Source organism: Amblyomma americanum, chromosome 6, assembly GCF_052857255.1.
Source record: "Amblyomma americanum isolate KBUSLIRL-KWMA chromosome 6, ASM5285725v1, whole genome shotgun sequence".
In the NCBI taxonomy this organism is placed as follows: domain Eukaryota; kingdom Metazoa; phylum Arthropoda; class Arachnida; order Ixodida; family Ixodidae; genus Amblyomma; species Amblyomma americanum.
In genome coordinates, this window is record NC_135502.1 from 718717 (window position 1) to 742231 (window position 23515).

Consider the following 23515-nt stretch of genomic DNA (forward strand, 5'->3'; position numbering starts at 1 on the left):
ACGGCGCGTACTGCCTCTTCGTCAACTTCACCAGGCGTGTCTTCTAGGCATGCGAAACACTCAGCCACCTCTTGGACGGGGTCGACGTGGGCGATGGCTGTGCCACCAAATAAATGGCGGTGTTCATTACTGAAATTGGTCACGAGGACTTCAGTGCGACCGTCAGATAGAAAGGCGAGCCCTATTGCTACGCAAACACCCATGGTGAGCAAAAGAGAGACATTTGGCTCAACAACACGTTGTCCGCAATGTGGCGCGTCGCAAGTGACCCTAGCCAGAATACTCGCCCGTGGAGGCACCGTTACGGCATCGTCGGATATACGCAGTGCGGCTCTGCAATTCTCGGGGGCGGGTTTGGTGGCAGCGAGTTCAGTTGAAAATGTAACCAATCGATTTCGAAGGTCTATAGTCGCACCATTTTCTCGAAGAAAGTCGAGACCGAGAATGACGTCTCGTGAGCATTCAGGCAAAATGAGGAACGTTGCCACGAACGTGCATCCGCGCACCGTAATTCTTGCCGTACACATTCCGAGCGGCGTAACCACGTGGCCACCAGCCGTACGTATCTGTGACCCTGCGCACGGCATTATAACTTTCTTCAGCACCTTAGCCATCCTACCGCTCATTATCGAGTAGTCCGCACCCGTATCCACTAGTGCGCTAACCTCCTTAGAGTCAATCAGCACGGGTATGTCAAGGGAGACCTTGGTCTTACCAGACCCAGTCGTCGGCGCCGTCTTCGTCGTCGTCGTCGTCGGTATCGTGGTCGTCGATTCGGGAAGGGTCAGTCGGCGCGTCGGTGGAAGCTTTTCGGCAATACGGCGTTCGGCGGCCTCGCCTCCAAAGGTCGCCTGTTCTAGTTTTCCCGGTGCGGGCTCGAGGACCCACGCTGTGCACCAGGTCCATAACCGGACTGATGAGGCGACGGATGGCGAGGTGAGGGCGATCGGGACGTTCGGCGCGGAGGAGGTGGTGAACCACGCCGGCGGGTGACGTATTCGTCAAACTCCTGATGCTGTTCGGCATGCCGCGGACGGGGACTACCTGCAGACAAGCCTCGCAATCCCAGAGGCCGATATGGACACCGCCGGAAGATGTGACCGGCCTCGCCACAATGGTAACACAGGAGACGTCGGTCTGGCGCACGCCAAATATCGGTCTTCCTCGGCGCCTGTCCTCGAGCTTGCCAGTAGGGAACCGGCTGCTCGGCGTGTACTGCGACTACCGAAGGGGCATACGGTGGCGCGCAGGGAACCGGCGCAGGACGGCGCAGCACGTCCGCATACGTCGCTGGCGGCCAAGCAGCTGGCTGTGGTGGCGGCTCTACTGGAGCGACGGGCGATCTGAGCGCCTGCTGAACTTCCTCCCGAATGGCGCTAGTCAGAGAGTCCACAGGAAAAATCCCCTGAAGTTTCTGCAGCTCCTCACGGACCACAGAACGCACGATGTCCCGAAGGGAGCTTGTATTGGCCCCCGAAGCAGCATCCAGGGGGTGTAGAGCCGAGATAGGGTTTAGCTGCCGGTCGTAGAAATTGTACCGTTGCTGGAGCGCCCTCTCCATGAGCACAGCCTCGGAGAGGAACTCGGCGACTGTTCTGGGCGGGCTTCGCACAAGACCGCAGAACAATTGCTCTTTCACGCCTCTCATCAGGTGTCTGAGCTTTTTCTCTTCCGTCATGGTCGGGTCCGCTCGGTTGCAGAGGCGCGTCACTTCCTCCACGTACATCGCTACTTTCTCGTTTGGTAGCTGAATGCGAGCGGTCAATTCACGCTCGGCCTGTTCACGGCGATCGCTGCTGGTGTAAGTCTCCAACAGCTGGCGACGAAAGTCCTGCCACGTCGTTAGACTCGTCTCGCGGTTTTCGTACCAGATCCGAGCGGCGTCTTCTAAGCTGAAGTAAACGTTCCGGATCTTAGCACTGTCGTCCCAGCCGTTGAAACGCGCAACGCGCTCGAACTGATCAAGCCAGTCTTGGGCGTCCTCCGAGTATCCGCCGTGAAAGGGCTTCGGGATCCGGGGATTTTGCAGGCTCACAAAAGAAGCAGGTATGAACGGGGCGCTGTCTGACCTTGCTGCCGTGGTCGTAGCCATGGGTGCGCTCTCTTGAGGCTGGAGTCCGAATTCTGGAGACAAGCCGCGGAGCCTGCGGCTGACACGATGGACGGGGGTTCGCACAAGAGGCACCGGGCTTGTGCTTCGGCTCTCCGAGGAAGGATGGAGCATCAGCCGAGAATACCCAAGCGACCTCCACCAGATGTCACAGGCCAGACGGAGAACAGTCGTAGACGTAGAGGGGGACCGCAGAACGGCCGAGGTTTTTTAATCGCCCAGAACAGAGCCAGCTCGAGCGCGCCTCACGCGAACGCGACCACTTCGTCCTCGTCACGGCTTAGCGCGCAGGTAGCTCGAGCCAGGTCCGTGGCAATATTAATTAGGTTGTTGTGAAAAGGCAGTCTCTAAATTGTTGCCTCATTTTGTAATAAGAAAAACATATAGTCCCCACAACCTTCATGCAACACAGAAAGCAGATCTTTATTAAATTTGCAGTGGGAACAAGTCACCTAAAATGATGATAAAATTCGTTGTTGTGTAAAATGTCTGGAACTGTCATCCTACCTACCTCGTGCACAAATTTTAGTTAAAAAAAGTTAAATTCGAAAAACAGAAATATCATATCCTCTTGTTCACTACTGTAGGTGTATAATAGACGTCCGTGTACTATGCTATGTCAGGGCACGTTAAAGAACCCTAGGTGGTCAATATTTTCCAGAGCCCTCCACTTGGGCGTGCTTCATCTCTTTGGGACATTAAACCCCATAAACCCAATCAAACCAGTAATCAGAGGTGCAATTAAATGTAACTGTAAATGAATTAGTTCACATCCTTTTGTTTGAATTGCAAGAGATTAGCTCGCAAAAAATTGGTCCTATGAATGGTATGACAAAAAATGTGAGCAATTGGGAAGAAATAAGTGCGATATCTACACATCGTTCCTGGTTGCAACTAGAAGTAATGCGGCGACAACTTCACATTGTCAGTTTCTATTCCCAAAGAGAATGCAAAGTCATTTCTGGAAATGGCTCTTATCCTAGCTTCAGCTGGCCGTTCAGTACATGCAGCTGCAAGAGACGCATTGAAAGGATAACCTTTCCACGTTTATGTCGAGTCCCCATCCTCTCCGTGAAGTGTCTTGACCCCGAAGGATGAGCAGGAGCAATGCCAGAGCTTTTTGGGACTCTGCAAGTCGGACTCTGTATTCAGCAAGGTGACTTTACAATGTATAAATGGGAATGTGTGCCCTGGCTGAAGCTTGGGAATTTAGCAGGTGTTCTAATTACTTCTGAAAATTTCAACCAGTCAATTTTTTATTCTTTGACATCACTACGAAAAGAAGCCAAGGAAAAATCTGTTTTATGCAGCACCCCTTGCTGCAGTCGGTGTGGAAAGGGGAACACCAAGTCTTCTGTGCTTCTTCACAAAATTTAGTGCTATGCAAAACTACGAAATCAGCCAAAGTTTAAGAGGTATTTGAAGTAAATTAAAAGAGCTGTTGCATAGCATCGCCACTACGACAAGGAAGGTCAGTAGTAATGGTCAACAGAGATGAGGCTCATGTACGACAGACGAAAGGAATCTGCAATCTATTTGGCATCACAGCAACTTATCCTTGTGAGAAATTTTATCAAGGCAAACTACCAGGAGGTAAGCAGTTTTTGCCAATTTTGTTGCATGAAATTACGGTGAGAAAACCTCTCAGTTACGGTCGAGGTCTGCACCCCAAGTATTTTCAGCTCTCATAGCCTGGGTTCACAGCGCATGCAAACTTTGCAACAGGTTGTCGAAATGCAAAAAGTGAACATTACTGGCGATATACGGTTAGAAGCAGCCCCGTCAAGTGCTCATGATGCCAGACATGAGTGAGCATGGACCATTAATGGGCGAAGTGACCACATGACCAAGAGCAGCCAATGGACGTCATGGTGGCTAGAGAAAACACTTTTCCCATTCCAATGACTTCAGCGGAGCCCACTTTCATTAAGGGGTGATTGAAATCTGATTTCTGCCATCATTCATCTGCTTCTAGTGTGGATTTCACAATAAATTATATTTAACTAACATTTGCTGATTTCACTAATTCTGTTTGCAATGGTATCAACAACGCAAGAACAACTCTTTTAAGCGTGACAATCACCATTGAAAAAAAATGTCAGAAGGCCCCTCTAGATGCATGAAAATGACTGAATGTTGGCCGTTGCTATACATGAGTAATGTGGTTGAGTACGGGCCTACTTTAAAATTTAAAGTTTTCCAGCATGTAAAAACTACTGAAATGCATTGCATCAAAATGAGATCTCGCTAGTAAGCTATGCCTATTACGTAGTCGTGTAACGGTAGCCAGAAATCTAGCACTTGGAGTGAGTGCAGCCAGCGAGCTGATGTTGCTTGTTAGTGCAGACCTCGTGCACTCAGAAAACAACCATTTGCACCATATAAAAATGCCACTTAGCTCTTAAGGTCACAGGCAGCTCAAGGCTTGTGTACTTGAAATAAAATTTTACAGTTTATTGGGGGCCTGACAGGCAGTGTCCATACTGCCATTCAAATAGGGATCTTGGAGCTTGCTGCTGGAGTTGCACTTTAAGAGCTTTTTTCAGCAGCAGAGCATAAATGCAGCCTCCTCAGACCGTGAAGAGCAGCACAAAGCTCAGGTCTGCCTGCTAAAGCATAATGCACTTTTGAAGTGGCATGCTGCACATTTACAGTTCGTGGCAGCATTAAACTTGGCTCCACAGGAAGACAGCTTTTACCAGGCATGACCTCTTCAACCTCTATTGTGTGTGCAAGAACATCGTAATGGACTGCACCACCAGTGCTGGCACAGCCCAAGTTAGTGTCTTTAAACCCATTTTGAAATGCCACATCAACATGATGGCAGTCCAGAAAAGTTTTTGTGCAAAGCTGCGACGCTCTCCTTACGAAACCAAAATTTTCAGTTCAAGCTAAGCCATAATATTCCACCAGGAGACAAAACACAGCCCACTTTATGACACTGCCACCAAGTTTCCCACGGACATGCCGCTTTCGACGCAACCCCACAAGCACGCAACATGCACGTGCATTTACACAAGCAGACACCGTAGACTACGATTCATGGCCTGCAGTTCTCAATGCCAGGGCCAGGAACCGAGTGACCGTGTCCGTGTTTGCAGATGTCTTGGCTTTTGCTGCTGCAAGTGAATCTTCCAAGTCCTCAGTGTCGGAGTCCTCGTTAGTGGTCACCCAGCCGTCATCCAGGGCTGCATTATGCTGAGTACTGTCCTCAAGGAGTGCGGACGACATCTGGGACTTCTCGTCATCTTGTCCCAAGCCAGCGGTAGAGCCACTGTCAGCTAGTTCCTCTTTGAGCGCCGCATAGGTTTTTCTTGCCACATTCACCAGCTCAAGAAGCTGCTTGAACTGCGCCTGCAAGCACAATCAACAGGACTGGAGGCTCTGTGTGTAACCGAGTGCCTTTTGGCAGCGGCTGTGTGAATGAACTGCATCTCTTCATTTTCAATTTTACTGCTAAGCTCCAGAAGCAAACAATGTTTATTGATAAGTTTTCCAACAGTACTGGAGAATTACATGAATGCTTAGCATAGCGCTGGCAAAATGAAAGAAAACATGAATCCTAAACATACTGTCACGTAGTGGTGGCAGCAGTCCAGCGAGCAGGAAGACAGAAACAAGGCTTGCAAGCAAAACTGTTATTGGACAGACCTGCACCCACAAAGAACGAGTTACTCGACAGCGGTGTAGCAGCAGGCATGCTCAGCGGTCGTTGAACAGAATGCCTGCACTTCTTGGCCGCGCTCAATTTAAAGCTGGCAAGGAACCTTCGAGATAAGGAACCAAACACAACTACAACAATCTGTAAAAATGCGGAAGCAGTTGCAGGTGGCCACAATCAATTAAGATAAGTCTGGGCACATCTCGCCTCTCAAAACAAAATGATAAAGCCGCCTCCTGGGGACTTGAGCAAACAGAGAGTACAAAGATGTGTGGCAATATCGTAATTATCAGTTTGCTTGGCCTATTTTCCTTTTAAAAAGATGATTTCTGCATTGTTTTTTTTTTCATAAAAATGTGCATGTCGCGATTTTAGTGTAAATGCGCATAAAAACGATGCGCAAACTCAAAAGATGGTAAGGGGGTGGTCTCTTGGCTACTCCCATCAATTTTGTGCGCCGTGCTATTTTTCCTGAAAAGCGAAGGAACATTGAAGCACCCTATTCATCTCTCAATACGAGGACAAACTGACCAAGCAACCATAAAGGCAGAGTGACCAAACATTAAGCACCCCTCCCTCCCACTGGGTATGGACCTCTCAACTGAGTGCAAGTCCGAATACGAAGCCTAGCAATGAAGAATTGAGAAAAAAGATGAAATTACCCATTTGATCATCACCAGTCAATATTTTTCTAGCCCCATAATCTAAAGCATCTGAAATGCAATTAGCAACTGTGCAGCCTTAAATGCTTCGCCAAATGTTGGTCCACCTGCAATATCTACAGTCTTCATCTCAAGCCATCGTTGGCGAGTATAAGCACAGGCCACCTCTCCTGCCCCCTGTCTTAATATTGCCTGAGGAGGAGCACTAAGCCCCATACGAAAACGAAGGCGTGCGTATCTCAGATTGAAGAGTGACGATCACTTCGGAAGATTGCTTCAACTAACGCGAGAGCACAAGTTAAAAGTGCAAAAGAACAGTATTACGGAGTGCAGGTCAGACTCAGCTGGAATAGGCGAAATCACCTGTGATAATCAGATCACACAGAAAAAGCAACTTGTTTTAATAACTACTTTCAATCTGCTTTCTTGCCTAAGGATACGAGTAGTCAGCGATAGTGCACAAGTTATGCAGCGTTAATTCAACCAGTTGAAATAACTGCAAGAGGAATCGTAGCGCTCCTACAGGATATAGATGAAACAAATGCATGTGGTCCAGACGGCATATCACCCTATTTACTAAAGAGCTGTGCTCATCCTATTTAACAATATCTATATCTTATTTATACGAAATCTTTGAATACAGACCTCTCACCCAATGACTGAAAGATAGCTCATGTTGTCCCAATTCATAAAGGCGGATCAAGAAAGGATGCCTCGAATTACAGACCTATTTCTCTAACATCAATTTCATGCATAATCTTCAAACATATCTTGTATACAGCTATAATGAATAACATCGTAAGAAATGACTTATTAATGAAAGAACAACATGGGTTCCGCAAAGGTCTGTCTTGTACTACACAACTTGTAGAATTTTATCATGAACTTGCATCTGAAGTAGACGACGGGGGGCAGACAGACTCTATATTTCTGGATTTTTGGAAGGCGTTTGACACTGTGTCACACCCACTACTTATCTATAAATTAACAATGTTAAATTTAAACACAGCTGTAATAATGTGGATTGAAAATTATTTGTCTAACCGCCGCCAACATGTAGTTCTGAATGGCAAGGCCTCAGATTGTGTTCAAGTGACATCAAATGTCCCTCAAGGATCGGTCTTGGGGCCACTCCTGTTCTTGGTATACATAAATGATACCTCACTTAATATTTCTTCAAGTGTACGTCTGTTTGCAGATGACTGCGTTTTGGATAGAAAAATTAACACTGCAAGCGATGCTGTTCAACTCCAAACTGATTTAACGTTAATCCAGGCTTGGTGTTTGAAATGGAAAATGTATTTGAATACAGAAAAATGTGCCCACCTTTGCTTTTCACGAAAAAAGAACAAAATTCTGGCTCAGTATCACATAAATAACGCCTTAGTCAGAAATGCACATACAAATACTTAGGTGTTATAATGTTGAATGACTGTTCATGGGGTGCACATGTGGATCATGTGCTTACCAAAGGTGGTAGGGCACTGAATTTCCTTTAACGTAATTTAAAGTGTTCACAACCAAAGCTCAAGAAAACTGTTTTCATGTCATGTGTGCAACCTATCATGGAATATGCCTGTATTGTATAGGACCCTGCACAGCAATCGATTGCCACGCTGTAGAGAATCCACAACAGAGCAGCAAGGTTTGTCTTGGGAAGGTACGGGTGACAAGATAGTTGTATGGAAATGAGAAATTATTTGCAATGGGAACCCCTTGCTTCTCGTAGAAGGAAGTTAAGACTAAAATTATTCACTCAATATTTCACAATAGAACCGGTATACATCTGGAAAATTATTTTAAACAGCCCTTTTACATTTCAAAACGACATGATCATTCTTGCAAAATTCGAGAGTACCGTGTCAAGACAAACTTGCTTTCCAATTCATTTTTTGTCAAGACTGTGCAACATTGGAATCACCTATCGGAAGTGCAAGTGTGCTCTGTAAATGAAGATGTCTTTTTTGCAAATTTGTAACCCCCCTGCTGTAATGCCTTCGGGCAATGCGGGGTAATTATTGAATAAAGAATAACAATGTTAGTCCGAGGCGACAAGGCAGTGCTAAAGTCAAGGCGTGCAGTGGCAAAGAAAAAAAAGAGTTTCTTTTCTGCAGCAAATACTACCTCTCGTGCACTGTAATCGAAGATGCCAACACAGCTGACTGCCACACTCTTCTTGGCCAGCTTGCCCAGAAGGCGGCGTTTCAGGGCGAACACAGTTGGCACGAAGTGCGCCTGCGCATACTCAATGATGGCACTGAGCGAGTGGTCCAAGCCTCCTGCGTGTGCATGGGCAAAAAGAAACAGGCACTTTCTGATGATGACTGGAGGTGTTAGCCTGGGCCAGTGTCATATAACGACTTCATTTTGATTCTGCTGCTTTTTTCTATTTCTCGCTTCCTGCAACTGGATGAAGCGACGCCACGTCCCGCATTCCCTCTTCGACATGGCCCAAGCTCAGCGACAGCAGGGGCATGGCATCAAATAGAATCAATGGAATCATTATATTAATTGGCCTTGGTAGCATATGCGGCAATCTCAGGCAACACATCAAGTAATATGGACTAACACACAGGTCATGCACAATATGCTTGGGTGCATACAAGTTCATTGTCAGGCAGTGGCGACACTCGCCTTAGACAACAGATGAGCAGGCTGGCATTTGCAGTGGGATGAACTATTGGGCTGACTCGTGCACTCAGCACAACTGAATAACTCAGCGGTGTCAGAGATCAAAATCACCGCCACTCTCGACCGCACTCAATTTAAAGGTGGCAACAAACTTTTGGGAAGTGCCGAAAGCACCTACAACAATCCCGAGCACCGTGGAATTAGTGTGTCGCTACAACCTCACCAGAGAAACTGGTCATGCCGTTGTGTCACAAACAAAGAATCTAGGTTGCATACCAGCACCTTCAAGCACGAACAAGATGTTCCCTATTGTGCTTTGCACCAAGAGGGAACACATGGGCAGGCTCATGCATGCTTTTACTGAATACACCCAGGCCATGACACCAGCTCCACAATTCCTTTGAGTTGCATGTGCAACATAACGCATAATGGAAGCTGTGTTTATACAGCTCTCAACAGCTGAGTCCAGAGCTGCAGTCTTGAATTTCGATGGAGTCGAAAGGCAAACGGTGATGGTGTGCTATGTCAGAGCATGCTAAGGAAACCCACACGGTCAAAACCCATCCATAACTTTCCATTAAGGCACTCTTAATCATCACTGCCAAACTTACACTCCCTCCCTCATCTCTTCCCTTACAGTGTGATCGAGGTGTCCATCGAGTGGCGAGATGGTCATCATCATCAGCCTGACTATGCGCACTGCAGGGCAAACGCCTCTCCCATGTCTCTCCAATTAACCCTTTCCTTTGCCAGCTACGGCCACCATATCCCCGCAAACTTCTTGATCTCAACAGCCCACCTAATTTTTTGCCACCCCTTGGTATGCTTGCCTTCTCTTGGAATCCACTGTGTTACCCTTAAGGACCAGCGGTTATCTTGCCTCCGCATTACATTTCCCTGCCCAAGCCCATTTCTTGCTCTTGATTTTGACTAGGATGTCAATAACCCGCGTTTGTTCCCTCACCTACTCTGCCCGCTTCCGGTCTCTTAACGTTACACCTATAATTTTTCTCTCCATAGCTCGCTGCGCTGCCCTTAACTTAAGCTGAACCCATTTCATCAGCCTCCACATTTCTGCCCCATAGGTGAGTACTGGTAAGATACAGCTGTTGTATACTTTTCTCTTGAGGGATATTGGTAAACTGCCATTCATGATCTGAGAGAACCTGCCATATGCGCCTCACCCAATTCTTATTCCCTAAGTAGACATATTCCTTACCACTTCTAGCACCTCGCTACTAACTATGAACTGCCGTTTCCTTGCGAGACTGTTCAACATTACTTTGGTTCTCTGGATGTTCATTTTTAGACCCACTGTTCCACTCTGCCTGTCTAACTCATTAATCATGCTTTGCAGCTCATCTCCTGGGTGGCTTAGCAAGGCAATGACGTCAGTGAATTGCAAACTAGATAGGTATTCTCCATTGACTCTTATCCCCAACTGTTCCCAATCCAGGCCTCGGAACACCTCCAGTAAACAGGCAGTGAATAGCATTGATGCAATCGTGACTCCCTGCCTGACACCCTTCTTTATTAGAATTTTACTGCTGACTTTATGAAGGACTATGGTAGCTATGCAGTCGTTACAGATATCTTCCAGTATTTTCACACAAGGCTCTTCTAAACTTTTGTTATAAAAAATTTCCTGCCCATGCGAGTAATGGCATAGGGCAGGGCACCTACCCTCGGCCTTGACCTCTTCGATATCGGGGGCAAAGATGATGCACTTGAGCTTGTTGAGCAGCAAATACTTGTGCACCTCCTTTAGGCCATAGACCAGCCGTCGCTTGGATCGGGCCTGCCTCAAGAAAGGAAAACAGAGAGCAGCAAAACATTAGCATAACCTAGTACATGTGGCAGGAGCAGTTCTAGTAAGCTTTTAGCTCTAATGCACATGAAGTGTGTGAATGTCCAACTGGGGTCTTAGAGCAGACTGCCTTAAACTCTCCCAATGTAATCTGCCCATTGGGTCACAAGAACATCCAAAAATCTGATGCATTTAGATCTCCCACTGTCCCAATCAACCACAATGCATGGTCTTTCCTTGGCTTGTTATATTCCTTCAACGAAGGTCGCATGGAAATGCTACTTTCATTTGAATTTCGACCTCTGCTGCAATTTAATGCTGCTTAAATACACAACTGAAAGGTATGCAAAAAAACATTCAAGCCATCCAAGGTCGGTTGCTTGAGTGCATTAGCAGCTAAACGTTCACTATATCTGAGGTTGACACACTAAAGTACGTTATACCTAAGGCTCACACAGTAAAGTGCATTATATCCGAGGTCAACACACTAAATTCGCTACACCCGAGGTGCAGACACAAAATTTTGTTATGTCCGAGGCAGCGCACTTAGCATGACTTGAGGAAGCAAGGTGAAAAGAAGAGGATAAACACAGAAGCTGGCAGAACAGGCCGAACTGTCCTCAGCTTGTGTGTTTGTCTTCGTCATTTTGCGCTGTTTCTTCTAGTCATGCATCCAGATCAACAAGCCCCAATCACTACTCTAGCATACTCATACTTAGGTTCATTATATCCAAGGTTAACAAACAAAAGTTCGTTATATCCAAGCTGGTGTACAAAGGTTCCTATACCCAATGATGTTCATTCGTAGCCTTTCCGCTGGCAACTGAAAGACGGCTTTTGCCATTTCTGCATGCACAGGCTCTTCAAATGCAAATGCATTAAAAACATGATTCCATGGGGGTCATACAGAACCATCAATGGTGCTGAGGTGCCACAAATGAGCACGCCAATTGGAGCAGTCATGTACTTCATGTAGTACATCAGACAGCCAATGTAATTAACATAATGGTACACCCAAAATAGGCTAAAGCTGAAATGCATTCATCACTAGCGACCAACTAGGGACTAAAGGCCAAACAGGATGTAGTTCTAGCCCTGTGTGATGCCAGCATGTTACCGCTATAGTTGCCCGAAGGGGTTTCGTCAGCGGAGCTTGTTTGCCAAATGAACGTTTGCACAAAAAGAGATGCAAAATCAAGCACTCATTGCTTTGCCAAGGGTTAACATCTGTTTCAAGAGAATATTTTTTTATTTCTGTGCATCCTGTTCTTAAACACGATGCAGGAACGATGTCTGCAAGTTTGTTTCATCCCAACTGCTGCCATCACGGTACCGACTAAAATCATGCAACCTGAAAAGATCACTGTTTGCACATCAGTATACTATACACTGGATCCGCATCAGAGCAGAAATGTGGAGAGGGTGTCAAAGGAAGTGTGGCAGCCAATCTCTGCAGTGTCAGTATTCAGCTCTGTGTGGCTAGCCTATGCAATTTTCCTTACCTAGGACACACGGTAAGGACACACGGCCGGTCTGGAGCGGTGCGCATACGCGCGTTCTTTCATACAGCCTTTGCATTCGCCGTGGAAGCAATGCGTTTTTCTCTGGCAGTTATGCCGCCCGCCGCCGCTAGAGGCGTGACGACCCTACTGTTAATTCCACGCCTCCATCTGCGGGTGGCTTTTCCCTGGTTTCGTGCTGTAGCCCGCTGGTTCATGGTGAGTGCAGCACCGAAATCAAAGAAAACAAAATCCAGATGCTCAAGCTGCTTATCTTCAACTCAGTCCACATGTGCACAGATTCATCACAAACTTTGCTCGATGAAAACATTTAAAATGAGGAATCACTCTCCCATTCCTCAGAGCTTGTGGGGACCTGCCCTGCAGTCCCTGTGTTTTCTTTCCCGCGAGACACCGTGCAGCAGCAGCCTCGCCTCGAGGAGGAACACATTCGCTTGTCAGTTACATCAACCAGCAATAGAGGGCGCCAGCATTGCAGCGCGAGAGACTGCTTGAGCTTACGCGCGGCAGAGGGCATGAGGCTCTTGGGCTGGGTAAACCCCCTTGAGGGCTGGGATCGTCCGCGCGAGCGGACGTGCCACTCACGGCTCCACTCTTTGCCAGCGGGGCGACGGGGAGACTTGCTCCTGTATCTCGGCCCGTCCGGCCTTCGGAGTACCCTTTGCCCTAGCGTGGGCGAACATTCGCTCGGCACCTTGCTGGTGAGTCGGACGACCTCGATTCATAAGCATATCTTGTTGCCGGCTGGCGTTATTGTTGCTGTAGCAATAAATGCCTGTTTGTGTCAGCCAATGTGTCGTTCCTTTGTTCCGTCAGAGCAAGGCCTGCCGTGGTCGGCGAGCGCTTGGTAGTGTACGTGATCATGGGGTGGGGTCTAGCGGTATTGAACTTTGTGTGTCAGCCGCGGTTAAATGGGGGGAGAACGTATTTATCTCCCCAATTCAACCCCACAAGGTTTGTCGATCATTTGTGGTTTTAAATCCAGAAGGAAATACTCTGATCACTTTCTCTCGCATGTCTCATGGTCCATGATTAAATGACAAGTTAATGCTAAGGGGAAGAGAGTGAAAACTCAGAGAACAAAAGTTTAGCGCTCGTGCCATAAAAATGTACTACATCACAGAAAAAATTCTCTACGACGTGTGAGCTGTAGATCCAATTAGCTGGTGGCTTGAGATGATACTTGCAGTGTTGAAAGTCAGACTCATGTACACTGACGTTGAAATGTGAAATAAATTGTTTTCTGGGAGATATATATAGTACTTAATTAATAATAATAATAATAATAATAATAATTGGTTTTTGGGGAAAGGAAATGGCGCAGTATCTGTCTCATATATCTTTGGACACCTGAACCGCACCTTAAGGGAAGGGATAAAGGAGGGAGTGAAAGAAGAAAGGAAGAGTAGGTGCCGTAGTGGAGGGCTCCGGAATAATTTCGACCACCTGGGGATCTTTAACGTGCACTGACATCGCACAGCACACGGGCTTTTTCCTCCATAAAAACGCAGCCGCCGCGGTCGGGTTCGAACCCGGGGTACTTAATTACGCCGATATCGCTTTTCGCATGTTCGGAATGTACTTATTGTCGACCTCGCATACGTCACAACTTCCTTAAAAGAGAGGCCTGTATTGATAGCTCTAAAAAATGCTTACTATTAATGTGCGAGCAAGTGTCAAGAAGCATTGTAATGCATTGTTCTTTGCTCGAAGCCAATGGCAAGCGAACTTTCCGCTTTTTGTTTGCCAAACGAGAGGCCACCAGATTTCTCTGGGATGACGTTGCCGCGTGCAAGTTTCTCTTCATGTTAAAATTGTCCTAATCATCTAATGTTTCAAGTTCCTTGTCACCTTTAAATTTTGCAAGGCCAAGAGCGACAGTCCTTCTCAGCTTAGTTTACCGAGCACTTGTTTCGCCGCTGAACTGCTTTCTGTTTGAGGACAGTTCACCCAATAAACAGTTTTCGAGTTGGACGCAAGCTTTCTTGTCGCCATTCTGGCCTGACTAACGTTACCAGAACGTAACAGAAGCGACCAGTAGAAGCTGTGTATGCTGCCACAGATGTTGACACCAATTGAGTATTGCAATTTCAGAAATTATGTATGTCCAATGAATGACTTCAGCTACAATAAAGAGCGCAATTTTTTGTTGTCCACGTATATTCAACATATGATGTGTCCTGAAGTTGCCTAAAAATATTTGGCATAAATATCTTTGTAAAATATCTCGGATTATGCAGTTGAATGTCCAATGCCCTCTATTCTCTTAAATTCGGAGACTTTTATTAACATGCAAGTTCCTTACATTGTAAGCTAAGCTAGCTGGTATAACGCGCATTGCTGTGAAGTTTAGTGGAGCTACGTTAGGTTGCGGAAAATTTTTTGGGGTGCTACTTCGTTTCCTGAATGATGTGAGGAAATTTCATGCTCTCGGGAGGTTTATAGAAAGCGATGGCTAGGCTCCAGAAATGCAGGAGAATTATGCAAAGCTGGTAGTCATCGCCTCTCAGATAAGTCTTTTCCCTCGTGAAGGCCGATTTTATTGAGACAGAACGCAGTTCCGAACTAATTTTGCTTTGCTGGAAGCTAGTTCATGCTTGCAGTTACTGTCAACAACTGACTTAATTTTTGCATTGTCATTTCAGTTGAAGTCAGCGCTTGTGTTGCCTATTCTCTCATTTTGTCCATGTTTCCTGTGCTTTTGTGATTAATGAAAGGAGAGAGCTCACATACGATAATCTGTTGTTTCCGATTTCTCCAATGGCATAGGGGCTGACTACGCGGTCTTTGCGTAAAGCTTAAGAGGTAAAATATAAAGGCTTGACAATTGCCACTGAACTGGGAGTGAGCGCGTGTTCCGCGTGAATGGCAGTCGCAGCAGTGGGGCGGTGGCGACCCCACTGAGGTGTGGTGGGAGGCGAAAACAGACCCCACTGCAAAGGCCGCAAGAAGAAAAGCACATGCTTCCCTCGAGACCGGCTGTGCCTAGGAATGTCTTGATTTGCACACAGGTGTTTTCCAAAAAGCCACAAGGATATTGCGCCGACTTAATATGACAATAAACCAATCCCAACAAAGCAGAGTGGGGTGGGGTTGGTTCTCAATTGCTCCTACTTCTACGTTGCACTAGGGGCGCTCAAGCACCCTCCCAAGGACGCACCTTGATGGGGTCCTTTTGATACAGTCGATCCTGGAAGAATACCAGGTCAGTCAGCAGGGTCTTCGCAGTAATGTTGATTTCCGAAGTTTGAACATGGTCGCAATAGCTGTATGTGGTAGAAAGGTACAAGTGAAAACCCAAGTCTGTAGTCTCGATGATGCTGCAAGGTGTGCATATTAAGCAATAGAATAGAAGTCGCATTGCAGCAAAAACCCGCCGTCTGCCAGCGGATTCAAACCCATGGCAGTGCGAAGAAATCAGTTTCGCTAGCTAGTGCATTGGACCACTACACTACTGCTGCAGCTTACCATCGTGCATCACATTCTCTTAATTGCAGGTAACACAGACCAATGAATACTAAACAACTAGCAAGTGCAGCTCAAAGAAATTCTGCACATGTAATGAAGCATGCACGATCCACAAATGTGCCAAATATGCTCGAGTGTTGACAATTAGACTGGCAGCTACTGAGCCTCTTATAATCATCATCTTTGTCATTTTTGGTCTTTTTAAGAGCAGCGGTTCTACATAATTATCCACTGGATCCAAAAATCGGGCCCTATTTAACGAGATTAACATTTCATTTAAACACTGCAGTAGCAGCCCTCTTTTTGGTACAATACTTTTTCCATTCATTATTACAGCGCAAAGACGGCACAGAACAAGAAGGGGACACAACAGCGCTGTTGTGTCCCCTTCTTGTTCTGTGCCGTCTTTGCGCTGTAATAATGAATGTAGGTAACCAACTCGCCCAAATGTTGTATTATGGTACTTTTTCCAAAAAACATTGCACCAGAAGGCAAGTTCAACAAAAGTATTGTTCTATGCACTCCATTTTTCGCTCACTTTACTCATGTCAAGAACAATTTCTATTAACCACACATACCATTATAAAGTGAATTCATTTCTCTTTCTAATGACTCATAAGTTGTTTTTATATATCGTATAAGCAGAAGTGCCACAGCGACCGTGCAAACATTGTGAAAAATGGCCAGTGGTCATGGAAGTGTGGGACCCTAGCACTGAAACACATGCATGCACGCTAGGTAAAGGAGTCAGATACGTTTCCTTTGCCAGAAGCAGCAAATGACATTCGTCTAGAATTCACTGATACCAGAAATTGCAGCCGACAAGAAACAAAAAGCCCGTCTGCACAACAAACTAAAGCTATCTAACTGAATGAACGATGCACTGTGGTAAATAGAATGCAGGACCAGTGTAATGTAATAAATCCCTTGCTGAGTGCGTTTCAGTCTTATTCATTTTTAGTGATTGGCTCAAGCATGCCGGGCCCCGTTCTGTCTTTGTCGTTGGTTGAAGCAAAGTGACGATGTGGTGTGGCATCATTAGAAACAGTCACAGAAACAGAAAGATGAGAAAAGACAAGAAAAATTGGAAAAAAAATCGAAATGAAGTAGCATTAAACCAGTCAAGCTATATAAAACAGTAAACAAACCTACAAGTTGCCCAGCATAAGAGGGCATCTCTGCCATAAACAATAATTTTCTAAGCAAAAAAAATTTGCAGTCAGTCTTGTCACCAAGAGTAGGCGTAAATAAGAAACACACTGCTATAAAGGCACAGCACATTCCAAAGTGTCTCATAGATGGCAGTAGCAGCACTCGGGTATTGGCCAGGTCATTTCTCGTAGCTTGAATGCAGCGAGTGCAAAATTTTATCTGACAAGAAAGGACACAATAAAAGAAATGGGTGCCATCAGTGAGCATGCGTGTCACTTCTCACTTCAATTATCAGCTGTTTACCTGTGACTGCCATCTCACCTGGCGTTAGTCCTATTGAAAGTGTGCTGGCGATAAAGAGCACCTCCGTGATGTCCCTGCCAACTCTGTCTTTGCATGTGGCGAGAACATGAGTTTTTTCCAATTGTGGTCATTTTTTTTGCACGGTTTGAAATTTTTGCAGTGATCTAAAGGCGAACCTGGTGCGGTAATGTATCCCAGATTTCTGACACGCTCCTGTAGCCTAACATTTACACAATAATCAGTTAGCCCCAACATAACTGCAAGAGAGAGGAATGCTGCAGATTACCCCTTTCACAATGCGGTCGGCCACGACAACCGCGGCTGCCTTGTGTTTCAATGTGGTTTACCCTCTGGTACTTCAATTTTCGTGAAGCAGAGAAGATCACCTTAATTTTGTGTGTGCCGACTGTACGATGTGGTGGGGGGGGGAAATCCGACTGTGCGGCCTGCCCGTGGCCCCCCCTGCCACCGGATACGGGCCGGTGTAGTTTCGGCTACTAGGCTTTGTTCCGGTGCAACGCACAGCGGTGGCGATGGGCTGGCCGGGGCCCGTCCTCTGGGGATGCAAAACCCCATGGGAGTGGCAGCGACTCCCAAGCGACTGAGTGGGCCAGTCGCGCACGTGAGGTCCGATGCCTGTGCGGAGGCAGGCCTGGTTTCACAATCAGGTTGGACTCACGGAATTGGACTCAAAAACTGCTCGAAAATCAAAAAGCCTCTGCACGCGGGGGCGTGCGTGGCTACCGGCTGGCGCGTCGGTTTCTGGCCACGGAGAGGCCAGGTCCGCGCGGGGGTTTCCAGCAGAAGGGCTCTGAGGAAGCGATGTCCTCGGGGAAGCAGCCAGGGATGGCTGACCGCGGGGCCGTGAGGCTAGAGCGCGGGACGCCGAGGTAAGGGGGACCTTAGTAGGACCGATGCAAAAACCGTCGATGTTGCGAAGTACCGGTGGAGTAGGCCCGGGTTATCTCACCCTCGGCCAGGTTCTTGGTTTGTGGCCCGGTCAGCCCGGCCCTGAACACTCCCTCCTCAGTAGGTGTGGAGCAAGCCAGGGGAGGAAATAAGTGCATGGTTGGTTGGTTGGAAGCACAGGTGGGTCCCCACGGAGGGGTGGGTCATGGTGCCGAGGGCTGCGTGCCGAGAGGCTGACGACCCAAGTCTCTATTGGCCGGATCACACCACACATACTTCCGGAGTCTGAAAAGCCGCGAAAAACACTCGACGGTTAGTAGCTGGGAGCGTAATGCAAGTCCGAACCGGACCCCTGAAAGTCGAGGAGGAGCCCGAGGCAGCTTCCCCGGGTTAGGATTCCCTGTCTCCGAGTCGGAGCTATTGCGTCGTTGGGTGGTCGGGCATCCCGTGAGTGGAGCCGCACCATTGGAGAACATCGACGCCCTCCCTGTCCTGGCCAGACAGGAGTCGAGCGATGATAAAATGAGGGTCAACATCTCGCTGTCCCCATTCCCATCACATTACCCATAACCCTTCCCTCAGTCCCATTCCCACAACCTATGTCCTACCCCCTCCGCTACGTCCCAGGGGAGATCAGGGGAGTCTCCCCGGGCCCGCTCCCCCGGCTGTGGGTCGCTTAGTAGCATTACCCCATTTTTTTATTTTCCCACCTTCGGGTGGCAAAAGCCCAACATTGCCTTCGGGCCTTTTCATTTATATTACGATTGGGTTAAGCCTGTGATACTTTAGTGGTACAGGCAGGAGCTCATTGGTTTACGTTTTTTTATGGCAGCTCCACCATACTCTTTGTACGATGTGGTGCGGGACTTTATGCATGTATGGAATGATGACTGGCCTTTTTCTCTCCTGTTCACTGCTTCTCGACGAAGGGCCCTTCCCCTTTAATAGCGTCAGGCAGTCCACCACTACCGTTCTGATAACATGTGCCACGTTTCACAAGCCTGGCACCCCGACGGTCTAAGGACTTTGCACCTGGTTGTGGCAAGACTCCTTCATTGCCTGTAATAAGCATGTCTTTGCCATGCCTCTTTTGACAATCCTAGGGTGACCTCACTCGAATATCAGGAGTGGCTCCGTGCTCCTGCCCCTATGCTCATAGGACCTTCGTCCAGGTTGATGCAAGTGTCTGAACACTGCAAACAACCATGTTTTGGTATCTCCACTGAAAAAGTCATGCAATACTTCAGGGATCGCCATGACCACTTCTGGATGCTTCACTGGTGCTGGGATCATCCGTGTAATGAAAGCACTTGGCGACCTCATAACTCTTTAGCTCCTTCTGTTCTAACATCCTGTCACCACCCAATGGACATTAGAACCACCATGGACATCCTTTGGACGTTTAGGACGTCTGCAAGACGCCCAAGGGAGGTCCAGCGCCCATTGGGCAACCACCAAAACCAGACCTGAACCAACTAGTGCAGTGCACTGACCTGTGTTGTGCAGTGTTCGGTTTAGTGGCGCAATAGTATCGAAGGCTATCAAGGCCGAGCTCCCGGTATAGAGAGAATTGTTCCAGCAGAATTTTATAAAAACAGAAAAAACAATGGTGGTGTAGAGGGCCTAAAAAACTGGTTTGTACTACATAGTAATGACACATCAAATGAAATTTTAGATATGGCTAATAGTAGAAGGTTTTAAGAAAGTTGGGTAACCTCGATGACCATCCTTCCTAAGCAAGGATCTCAAGGCTCCTAACAAGTCAACTAAAGACCTCAGCCTTCTCAGGAATGAGAAAGTGTCTGAAGTGTATCACGAAATCAAGTGAAGCACTAGGTCAGAATTTACAGTTTCTGCTAAAGGTTAAAAACATAAGGGATGTCAACAATTGCATCATCACCTAAAAGCAGTGCTGGGTGAAAAGGGGTACATTCGTTACAAAACTGAGCAACGTACTCTGTCTTAATTTTTCAAGCTTTGTGAATAAAGTGTGATTTACTGTAAGTTCATCCTACAAAGTGCAGCTTGTTGTTTAAGGAGCAAATGCACCACTCTGAGCATTCCACACTATTCAAGGATTCAAGTCTATATAATACACTGTAGGTGAAGCATGCCATGTGTTTTTGTGCTAGCATTTAAAATAGTGAAGTAATTGACAATTAAATTCTAGGCTTCCCCTCACAGCACTGAAGGAGTGCAGAGAAGATTAGTATGAAGTCACGGAAGGTAAGTTTTCAAGGAGTGAGCAATGATGGGCTAGTTGGCATTACTTGATTATAAAAACATACAACTACATAAGGGACAGGACACAGAAGAGAAGTAGGCAGGACGAGCGCAGACTAACAATTGTTTCATTGGAGCAACGCCCCTTTCCATCAACAGCAAAACGCATGCGCGACAAACATTCATAGCACTATGCCCAACGAATTATCAAGCCAAGAACAGGTGTATCGATGCCTCACTAACGCACTTTTTCAGGCCCATAACTTATGTGCAAGGCTTCAATGATTTCGAGTGCCTTTTTGTCCCTTGCACAGCCTATAATCTTTGCATGCTTGAAAAGTTGTGCCCATTTTTGTATTTCTTTTCCTTCTTTTCACAACACTGGCAGTTCTAAGCAACTGCTGCCCACAATGCGAACTCAATGAGTTGCTGTGCTCTTGAAGACGCTTATTAATGCAGCGTCCAGTCTGCCCCACATATACAGAACCACACCTGAGTGGTATCTCATATCTCAAATTTCAGCTGCCATCAACCACACCCCGCCATGACTCGTTGGATGCTATCAAACAATGCTTGGTGGTCTTTGCCTTCGGTGGAGTTGGTTTTGAAGGCGTAAGCCTTTCTAGGCTCATGAGTGGCATAGACGGAAGTTGTAGATGCAAGTTGTGGAGGCAAGTTAAGCCAGAACAAGTCCACACGAACTGTCAGTCATAAGTTGTATGGTAAATAAAATAAAATGTAAAAGATGATTAAGCAACATTTGATAAGCAACATATATGTAATGAAATAAAAGCAAAAATAAACAACAAAACAAAACACATTTTTTTAATTGAGGAAAAGTAGTGAAGAATAATAAAAATAAAAAATGGAAGGAGAATGACAGGAAAAGGAAAGGCTTTTGCATTTCCGGTCTTAGGCAGACTTAAGTGAAATCCTGTAGTTTTTTTCCTTGAAAGCAAGCGTTTATGCATGGTACAGTCAATGACGTCATGATGAGCCCCTCACTTGGCGCTGTGTGCTGCAGAGAAGCTTGAAGGCCATCTCGATTTCAATCGGCGATTACATCACCATTTCAAATGCTAGCTTGAAAGAACTTTGCATGCTTTACCTGCAAGTTTCACACATTCGACTCCTTTAACCTTGTCCATTTCTAAAACGTATGCAGCTGCCCTTTAATTAGTTACCCCAAGTTCTCTGCCATTTAGCCTTCAAATTACTGTGTATTATTTCATGTAGTCTCTATGGGGCATGTTGAATTTCTTTATTTCATGACGCGAGCTGGTGCAGCACGTAAGTCGGCTCTTTCATTTCCATCTATTCCAATATCGCTCAGCAGCCAGATGAATTTTATCATATGTCCCTGCGTCCCTGTGTTGTGATTTTTTCCATGTTGTGTATTATGCTTCCTACTAAGGGTTGGCTGCATTTCTAGAATGTAGTGCCATGAGCAGGCTAAACGAATCAGTGTAGATTATGCTGCTTTCAATACTGTCATTATTACTCTGCTTACAGCTACAAAGACAGCATAGTATACGGCAATCAAAATGGATGCAAAGTTTGGCAGCCTAACTAAATTTTGCCAGTGCTTCCAAAATAATGGGCGTTTTTTGAGCCATCAGTGCAAAATTCTGTGTAGTTCACATATTTTTCTTGTAATGCCAGGCATTCCTGTAATATGAGTTCGTGTGGTGTTTGTTTTGTACAAAAGAGTGTCACTGTGAAATCACACACAGTGAGAAGGCTGTACCATGGTGGCAGTGGATCGTTTATTGGAGCAATTTCAGCTAGGGCATCTAGTAGCCCTAGTTCATGACATGTACTTGGAAACCATGGGGCAACAAAGATGTTCTGGTAGGCATCTTATTTTCAGTATGTATGCACATGTAAACACAACTTTTCTGTTTCCAAGGGGTGGTTCATTTGTTTCTAAATAAATACTATATACAGGGGATGTTTTGTATGTGCCAGCTGAGAGACACAAACCTGGGTTTTGTAGAAGATACAGTTCTTTAAGGTATGATGGTCTCGCAGACTCATACATAACCCACCCATAGTCTAAAGAAGAGCGTACTATGGAGTGGTACATCTTTAAAAGCATATCCTACTGGACGCCCAGTGTTTTCGTGAGAGTACTTTGAGTATATTAATTGACTGGGAAGCTTTCTTTTTGAAGGTGTTTGTGCAGCAGGAATGTCAGTTTTTTTTTTTTTTTCAAATGTTCTGACTAATTATTTCTGCTCTTGTTTTACTGGAAGTATAATTTTATTTAAGTGCAGGGTGGGGTCAATCTGCAAGCCTCTTTTCAGTGAGAAAAGAACTGAGACTGCTTATTTGTCAGAAAAACTTAAATCCACTTTTGTCTGCCCAAATCGCCAGTTTGTTCAATGTGAGTAGTATTTGTCTCCCACATGTTGATAAGCTAGAAGATGTGCATGTAATTTGAAGGCCATCAACATACAGAGAACACATAATTAACTTTGGCATTATTTTGGCAATAAAATGCATTTTCATGACAAAAAATGTAGTACTTAATATACACCCCTGCGGCACCCCATTTTCCTGAACAAAGTTCCTCGAAGGAGCTAAACCCAGGCTTGTATAAAATAAACGGACATATAAAAATTGGAAGTGACACTTAAGCTCCGCCTTAAAGGGGCCCCAAAACACATAATCAGTGCATTGTTTTGCCTGTTGGTTGCATGAAATGAATTATATTGATGTTACTAGCATCGGTCGTGCCACGTAAACTCTAGATTTTAATATTTTAATTAGCTCGCAAAAACAAATTTATAGCTCTGATAGCAGCGGATATGACATCACTTGGCAGGAACTTGATGATTGGACAAACAGTATATATACTACAAATTGTGTTAATAAATAGAGATACATTTAGTCAATTTTTGCATTTTATATTACATCAACAAAACCAACTTGTTTGCTTTAGATAAAAGTGCTGTAAATCAAGTAAAACAAAAATACGCCACCAGAGGCTCTGGATATTTTTTTGCATCGAAGGGCTTTGTGCTTCTCTGTACACATCCTATGACCTAGCACATAGCACTTATGGCT

General features: G+C 46.0%; 1 protein-coding gene across 7 annotated transcripts in view; it reads right to left on the minus strand.

Moving 5' to 3' along the window:
* Positions 1-2508: 2508 nt before the first annotated feature.
* Sbp2 (SECIS-binding protein 2) overlaps positions 2509-23515 on the minus strand; it is a 169031-nt gene continuing 148024 nt past the window's right edge. For all 7 annotated transcript variants that reach the window (XM_077668244.1, XM_077668241.1, XM_077668240.1 and 4 more), the window contains 4 exons: positions 15552-15657; positions 10748-10862; positions 8558-8712; positions 2509-5464 (listed from right to left, as the gene is read on the minus strand). In XM_077668244.1, the coding sequence (XP_077524370.1) occupies positions 5144-5464; positions 8558-8712; positions 10748-10862; positions 15552-15657 (697 nt within the window). In that variant the 3' untranslated portion in view covers positions 2509-5143. The remainder of the gene's footprint in view (positions 5465-8557; positions 8713-10747; positions 10863-15551; positions 15658-23515) is intronic.